The 8,699-nt window shown below is 37.6% G+C and overlaps 1 protein-coding gene across 1 annotated transcript; it reads right to left on the reverse strand.

Moving 5' to 3' along the window:
- Positions 1 to 2,805: 2,805 nt before the first annotated feature.
- On the reverse strand, positions 2,806 to 5,845 carry LOC122863272 (toll-like receptor 5). Its single transcript, XM_044169605.1, has 2 exons — positions 5,701 to 5,845; positions 2,806 to 5,002 (listed from the first exon to the last, which is right to left on the reverse strand). The coding sequence occupies exons 1-2, from the start codon at positions 5,752 to 5,754 to the stop codon at positions 3,116 to 3,118; spliced, it is 1,941 nt and encodes a 646-aa protein (XP_044025540.1). The 5' UTR covers positions 5,755 to 5,845; the 3' UTR covers positions 2,806 to 3,115.
- Positions 5,846 to 8,699: the final 2,854 nt, after the last annotated feature.

The following is an 8,699-nucleotide window of genomic DNA, read 5'->3' on the forward strand; positions in this document are numbered from 1 at the left end:
AGCAGTCATCATACGCTGATAAATCATGAATCAACTCAATTAATTTCCTAACCAATAAATCAACTAATTAGATTATTCAAAATGTTTCATTTCTTTAAATATACTGCCAGTCAGTCAGTTAGTCAGTCTGACACACTCACAGTCAAGATTAGTCAAGATTAGTAAGCTCACAGGTTTTGGATGCACACACTCAAGTCTGTGATTTATGAGCAACAAATAACACCTCAGGTCTGGTGATGACTCATAGGTGACACACACACACACACACACACACACACACACACACACACACACGGGTGTATACATTCACTCATGCAATCTGGGTCTTATCAGCAGCTGACTTACAGGCATAACAGAGGTCTCTTCTTCACTCCTCTTCGCCCCCCGCCTGTCGACATTTAATATTTTATGACTACAGAGCAGCTTTATTACGATAGTAGGAGTACATTTTTAACTCAGCCACACTCCAAGTTAACATCAGATGATAAACAACAAATGAAACACAGATTGAGCTCTGTTAATATTTACCAGTACAATTAAGAAATAATACAATTAATCACAATACAGAATCCTGTAAAAACACTGGACAGAACACTGTTATTGCTGTTGACCTCATTTCCTATTTAACTCCCCTCAGCACTGATCAGACCTATTTATCCAGTTTATCCAATCATCCATCATGTTGATGCTTATTCCTGTTCCACTTTTATGAATTCACGGGTCACCCAGCTTCTAGCAGGTTCCCTGTCTTTCTCTAATGTATCAGAGGCTGTGCAACTAACTGCTGCATTGCTGCACACTTATCCCAGCTGGGAAAGGTCTGGTTGGTATTGTTTTAGAAGTAGCCACAGTGTTGAAAAGCAGCATGGAGGCCAACAGTCAGTGGGTGCTGACTGGGCTGATGCTGCCCTCTGCTGTAAGAGGAGGAAACATCCTCCGGCCTCATTATGCAGCTTCTTTACCAGCTCAAAGGGAATACTGCTCATTTTCTGCCATTAAATACATTATATCTACTGGAAGTGAAGAGATTTATTGAAAGAAAAAACTCCTTTGAGCTCTAATGGACTGAAATTAACTTTTTCTTTGACATCAGTCCCTCAAATAAACTTGCCAGGTTTTTGTGTTTTTATGATCACAACTTCCACTGACAACATTGGACACCAGTAAGCTGCTCATGTAAACTAACTCAGTTCTGAACGAATAAATCACTTCAACCATTACAGTTGTTGCCTCCAATCATACAGATTTATGTCTGTGCTTCATGTGGGTATGAGAAGCAATCAACTCATTATTTGTCATATTTTGTACTTGATAACAACCAATCTGTTTACATTTGTGGCTGTTAAATGGTTAAAGTTTGCCCTCTTGTTTCCCCTTTATTGTACAGGTTGAACATTAACTTAGGCTGCCATTAATTGGGACAGAAGATATTGATTTAGGCTGCACAGAGTGAAAACATCAGTCTGTGATGAACCTTCAAACCCAGCTGTGATGTCAGATTAACTACTTTCACTGAAAATTTAATGTAGACTTGACATGCAAAATTATGAATGAACGCATGTCTGCTGGTACAACAAAAAGCTGGTGACTGTGTGATAAAGAGTAGAGCAGCGCTGGTTCATGAGAGGGAGCGTTAATACATTCTAGATAAACCTAGAAAATAAAGTTGGAGACAAATTGAAAGAAAACTCTAAACAAAGGAGTGAAACATAACAAACCGTTCATTGGACACCATGTGTGCTGTATGGAAACAGCACACATGGTGTCCAATGAACGGTTTGATGAGTATAAAATTTTTGTGCGATGGCCTTCACAGTCTTCAGATCTCAACCCAGTTAAACACCTCCAGTATGGGAGATTTTGGACCGATGTGTTCTCTATCTAGTGTTCGGGGTTGCGGGGGATTGGAGATTCTCCCAGCATGCACTGGAAAAGAAGTCAGTTTTTTACATCCAAAAAGCCAAACGCTTTAAGTATTATGCAGCTTCACCTGCTGGTATAATGATAGACTCACGCTTTTTATGCTTAGGAGGATTTTCGTTAGTTCAATGGACCTCAACCCACAGTTGAGTGATGCTGCATTTGAGTACACTTTTGAGGTATTTGTGCTTTACTTTTTGTGCTTTCCATTTTATGCCACTTTATACTTAGACAGCTTTAGTTACTAGATACTTGCAGATTCAGATTATTAATACAAATTATAATCAACAATTTGTGATGTATTATTATGATAATTATTCTGATGATTATTATAGAAATATAAAGCAGTTAAAATTAGCCCCATCTTTATCAGCTGCAACATTAAAGTGATGCTTACACATGAATGCATCAATAATTATAATCCAGTCATATTTATTCCTTTTTAAGTGGCCCATTCTGCATAATTTGTAGTTTGACTTTTGGGACTTTAAGTACATTTTGAGTTTACTTAAGTACAATTTGGATTGCAGGACTTTTACTTGTAACATAGTATTTTTACACTGTGGTATTGTTACTTTTACTTTAGTAAAAATCTGAGAACTTCTTCCACCACTGCTTGTCAGTGATGTCTAAACATAATATCAACAAAACCTAACCTACAGTTTTTGAATCGTACATAACTTCAACCCTAAACCTTTTAAATTAGAAGTAGAGAAACATTTTGATGTGACTGGATTTTCTCATCTTTTTGTCTGTGAGAGAAAGTTTAATGCTCACATAGAGCAGAAATACAAGATGATGATGTGATTACATGATAGCTTCAAAACTATGTCATTAATTGTTTAAGAATAAATGTTTAAAAATACATAGTCACAGTAGATGGCATTAGATACATAACACATTTATTTTATTTATTATTCCACTTAAATCTTGAAAATTACAAATTTCAAGTTACAATTTTATAACATTATCTGGAAATATTACATTTACAGATTTTAATAAAAAAAAATTATGTATTTAATTTTTTATGAGATTATTCAGAACATACATTATTCTGCCACTTATTACAAATTGGGATCATACAGGGATCAAGTGATCAACTCAAATCAACAATACATGGCACCCGTGTTTAATTCCTTATGATTTTCAAGGTGTCACCTTGAATACATACATATTTGCTCCGTTTTAGTTGATTTTACTGCTTTGTGACCTGAGCAGGGTAATCTAGCAGAGGAACATTATAGAAACCAGAAGGAAATTCACATCTGAGCTCTTCAACAGGACTCAGGAAGGTTACGTTGGTCGTCTTCAGCCAAGTCAGGAAGCTCTTCAGGTTTGGATTGCAGTGAAATCGGTTCGTTTTTAGGTCGAGGAAGCTGAGAGAGCGAAAAGCGGCGGGGTCAGGGGAGGCTATAAAGTTGTTGGAGAGGTTGAGTACTTTGAGACTTTTGGGTAATACTTCAGGCTGGAGGTAAGTCAAGGTGTTGGATGAGAGGTCCATCTCCACTACTGAGGTGAGACCCTTGAAAATGCCCTGAGGAAGGGACTGCAGCGCGTTGAAGCTCAAGTTGAGACCCTTCACATGTCCAAGATTGTCAAACAGATTCAGGCATCTCCCCTGAGACCAAATAGACTGCAAGGAGCTGCTGTGAAGATCCAGGGCTTGGAAATTATTCAAACCAATTGCTGAAACTCGTCTACTGAGCGTGCACCACCTGACTGGGTTTCCTCCATAGAAGAGATGCTGGAGGCGTTTCAGTTTAGTCAAAAAGGTGTCAACATCCCCCAGGTTTGTTAATCTGTTGTCCTGAATGTTCAGATGCAGAATATTACTCGCAAACCGTGTGAGACTGCTCACTGACGAGGGTGTCAACTTATTGTCATTCAACAGAAGATAATCTAAGCTGGGTAAAGACGCAGGGAAGCCAAGTTCTCGCAAAGAGTTTCCTGTTAAATATAATGCTTTCAAGTTGGGGAGTCCACTAAATGAGCCATAACCCAGTGCACCAATGTGATTGTAAGACAAGTCTAACACTTGCAGGTTTGTCAGAGAAGCAAAAGTGTACGAATAGATTTCCCCTAGCAGGTTGCGTGACAGGTTGAGCAATTTTAAATGTCCCTGAAGACCTTCAAAGGCATTATTGTGTATCTGATTCACTCTGTTTTGGGAAATGTCAATGATTGTGACTTCTTTCAGAGGACTAAAAACCCCCTCTTGCAATGCAAATATCCTGTTTTTAGACAGATCCAAACTGTGGACTGAACTGTTCTTCAGGCCTTCAAATGTGCTGCGGTCTGGATCAGGGAGATTATTGAATGAAAATCCTTTACCCATGTGTCCCGACAGTTTGAGATGGGAGATCTTGGTCCCCTCAATGGCTCCGAAGAACTGCTTTGATTTACCCACACTAAACCCATTGTGGGACAGGTCGAGTGTCTGAAAGGACATTCCTCTGAAAGGATTCCCACATTTTTGCCAGTCAAAACCTTCACTAAACATGGCATTAAGTTGAACAGAGTCCAAGTTCAGAACCTTGAAGTGCTGTCCCTGGAAACCAACCAGATCAGACTCACATATTTTGTCAATTTTGTTCAGTTTGAGATTCAAATCTTTCAAATTAGTCATGTTTGTGAAGAACATCGAAGGCTGGAGTCTCTTTATCTGGTTACCAAAGAGGTTAAGAGTCTCTAAGGAGGACATTGGCTCCAGATAGTTCTCCTTCAGTATGGACTCTTGAAGCAAACAGTAATCCAGCTGGAGATTCTGCAAACCAGACAGTCCCACAAAAGCCCGTGGTTCCAGTTGAAGGCCGACGTTGAAGCTGAGCACCAACCTCCTCAGGCGTGTTTGCCTGCTGAAGGCGTTGTTCCTGATCACAAGCGTCACATACTGTCGTCCAAGGTCCAGCTCCTGCAGCTCCTCCAGCCCCAACAGGGAGGTGGAGTTGATCTCACCGATGTGGTTCATCTCCATGTATAGGTGGGTGATGTGGGAAGGGAGAAGAGGAACCCAGCGGAGTTTCTGGAAGCCACAGTTGGCTACAGAGCCCATTATGAGGCATGATGGAAAACACCCCGGCACCTGCAAGTGGAAATTTAAAAGTGTAAGTGGATTATGCTTACATTTAATTACAGATTTTTTGTTTGTTTTGTGTTGTATATATCATTTTTGCTTGGTGTAATGTTTGCTCATTTAAAGAACTTTCAAAATAAAAGAAAAAAATGTGCACAATCCTGTCACACTTTGAATTTCACCATACTCCTTACGCTCTGAGATTCTCCTTAAGCAGTTCCAGTTCCACATATTTTGTAAAAAATAAACAAACAACAACATAGAACACCAAGAACAAAATGCTCCATTCATAAGTTGCCTTTTCTAATGGGAGACTTAATAGCTTCTGCCTACAGCTCATTCTTTAATACTTGGTCTGTTAGTCTTTTTCCAAAACAGTGCAATCAGTCTTTTGGCTTGCAGAAAACAAAGATGTATCATTATTCTTTTCTTTTTTGATGTAATTGTGTCCTTTTGGACACAACCCTAGTTTAAAACAAAAATCTTCTTTTATAAATACTGTATTTCTCCCCAAAAGACTATTTTTTCTGCATTACCAAACATGTTAAAGCACTTTAAATTCATTTTGGGTTTAAGACAGTGCTATACAAATAAATAAACTTGCCTTGTCTTAAAACATTCGGCTAAGTTCTTTTTACACTTCTGATTGCAGTATTTACAAAGTGTCATGTTAATTTACATTTCTATTATGTTGTATGTTTACCTACCTGTAGGAAAACACAGATGACAACCACCTGAAGACCCAGCGTCCACATCTTCATGCTGCTTGCAAGAAGAAATCCAGCTCTTAATATCAGAAGAACTAATGGCCCAATCTCTGCAAAGTAAAAACCAAAGCTCTGTTCTGCAGAGATTTCTCAGTTGGCAGCGTTTTTATCTCTGAGTGTTTGCGTCACTTCTGCTGGGCATTGCATTGATCCTGCAGCGTAAACATGACGCTGAACGGGATTTCCCTTTTTTTTTTTTGCCAGATTTACATGAGGATGGGAAGTACACTTGCATGTTTGCAGCTGTTGCTATGTACTATATGTTTTATTGTTGCGTGTTGAGGTTAGGATTGTACATTGTTTTTGCACGATTGGCTGTTTTTTCGAAAACCCAGTTATTGCCAGGTTTGTGTTTTGTAAGTTATGTCTTGATTTTTGTTTCCAACATTGTATTCGAGATTGAACAGATGCTTTAAAAAGATGTAAGGAATGAAGAGTGTAGTTTTACAAGAAATAATGAAAATATATAACAATTTGAAAATGTTGAGAGATATTCACTTTTGCATACCAACAGCTTTACCACAAATATCTGCTGCTATTAGCCTTTCTGTCAAACCCTTCCAGTCACAAAATTTTGATATAAAAAGCTAGAAATCTCGTATGTGTTGGAAACATGTTCTTCATTTCTTAACCTCAGTTGTGTTATTGTTGTTGTATGAACATTTTAAAGTGTATGATTTGAGTGTGCGGAGACTCCTTGTGTGATGCTGCACTAAAAATATACTGAATATACTCATTGAAATCAATGGATGTCAGTTTCACAGAAAAGGACATACAATTGTTTTCCTGGTGATACGTAAAATCGAAAATGTATTTAAAATACATTTTCTGATATTTTCAGGAGGGCTATTTTATTGGATTAACATTCTATCTCTCATTATTTTATGATTTGTTAGATGCTTCTTTGAATTTAAGAGTAAAAGTAAGTATGCACTTACATTAGTGTAATTTCAGCGTCAGCACCTGTTACATACTAATCACACCAGTCACTCTCGCCTAATAATTTTGCCTTTAATTGCTCTTGAATGGTTTCTATTTTTACTTCTGTTCTTATTTTTGTTTTATATACCTCTAATTATTTATTTTGTATTATTATTTATCTACTCTTACTGCTGTCCTTGACTTGAATTTCCCCTCTGGGGATCAAAAAAGGCTTATCTTATCTTACATAAGATGTTCAGCATTTTTTTTAATGCCTATATATTCCAATAATTCTATAACGTTAAAGCAAGGGATGAAGTTACATGTGAAATTCACTTCCATCAGTGTACTTAACATACACTTATTTGATGAGAAACTGTTTTAGTCACAGGATATGTTGCAAAACAGTTGGTGTGATTTTGCATGGTTTCCTCCCGTACACCTAATAAGCACATTATTTTAGTGAGTTGCATATTTTGTTAAAAGGCTCTTTCTCTTTCAGATATCAAGACTTTCCAGGTTCCTTCATCATATGTTTTCAAGTACAGTTTTGAGGTACTTATAGTTTACTTGAGTATATCCATTTTATACCACTTTATACTTCTACTCCACTACATTTCAGAGGGAAATATTGTACTTTTTGCTCTACTACATTTTTCTGAAAATTATGGTTTTACAGCCAATACATGTGACCAACTTATAAAGTATGATACATTGTTATAGATTAAACTACCCAACGGTGTATAATGTAGTTAAAATGAGTTCCACCTCAACCAGTTGTGATATCAAAATACTGCTATTTTGTCAATACATCAGTAATAATATTCAAATTATACGATAAATATAACAATATAACACTCTCAAAGGGGCTGCTCAGCCCAACAAGTACTTTTACTTTTGATACTTAAAGTACATTTTGCTGATAATAATTTTGTTCTTACACTTAAGTAAAAATTTGAATGCAAGACTTTTACAGTCAGAATCAGAAATACTTTATTGATCCCCGAAGGGAAACTCTTTGTTACAGCAGCTCGCCTTTACGTCAGTGTACACAGGAGAAAGTACTAGCAAAAAAATATATAATACAATACACTATAAAAACTATAAAAACAGGTCAGAAAATAAATTAAGTACCAAGTGGGTATAAGTATAAAATAAAATAAGTGTGAAGTACCAAGTGGGTTTACCGGTATAATAATGCAATGCAATAATATAAGTAATAAGTAGTATTGCAACAGCAGTAATGCTTTTGGGGGATGAGTCCTCCGCTGAAGGTGCTCCTTTGTTTGACCAGCACGTCATGGAGCGGGTGGGAGACACTGTCCAAGATGGCATGTAGTTTGGCCAGCATCCTCCTCTCTGACACCACCGCCAGAGAGTCCAGCTCCACCCCCACAATGTCACTGGCCTTACGGATCAGTTTGTTGAGTCTGTTAGCGTCAGCTACCCTCAACCTGCTGCCCCAACATGCAACAGCATACAGGATAGCACTGGCCACCACAGACTCATAAAACATCCTCAGCATTGTCCGGCAGGTGTTGAAGGACCTCAGCCTCCTCAGAAAATAGAGGCGGCTGAGTGTTCTTAGCCCAGTCCAGTGAGTGTATTGCTACTTTTACTTAAACAAAACATATGAATACTTCTTCCACCACTGCAATTACAGTAGGCAAGTTTGATATAGGTATTTATCTCACTGTGATGAGTAGTTATAGGTTAAAGCTTGTCACCTGATCTGTTGGAAAAACTGTGATAAAATCATGATTAAAAAGTCAATATGAGCTACAAAGTATAAAGTCAAATAATGATTTCCAAAGTTAGAGCTAAACAATCAAATGAAGAACTGTTTACATTACAAATGCTCTCAGTGAGGGAAGGGGATTAGGACTAATCGGGAGCCCTCTGTTTAATCCTGTAATTACATTTAAAATTCAATCAACTGGCCAACTAATGTCCAAATTAGGTAGCCTACATAACATGGTCAATGTTTCATTTTCATTGTAATCTGCCTGTAACACTAC

Source organism: Siniperca chuatsi, linkage group LG16 (genome assembly GCF_020085105.1).
Source record: "Siniperca chuatsi isolate FFG_IHB_CAS linkage group LG16, ASM2008510v1, whole genome shotgun sequence".
In the NCBI taxonomy this organism is placed as follows: Eukaryota; Metazoa; Chordata; class Actinopteri; order Centrarchiformes; family Sinipercidae; genus Siniperca; species Siniperca chuatsi.

Coding starts and splice junctions, on each gene's coding strand:
- LOC122863272 (XM_044169605.1), bottom strand. CDS start 5,754: ATGAAGATGTGGACGCTGGGTCTTCAGGTGGTTGTCATCTGTGTTTTC. Junction 5,003..5,700: donor TCATCTGTGTTTTCCTACAG/GTAGGTAAACAT, acceptor TTCCACTTGCAG/GTGCCGGGGTGTTTTCCATC.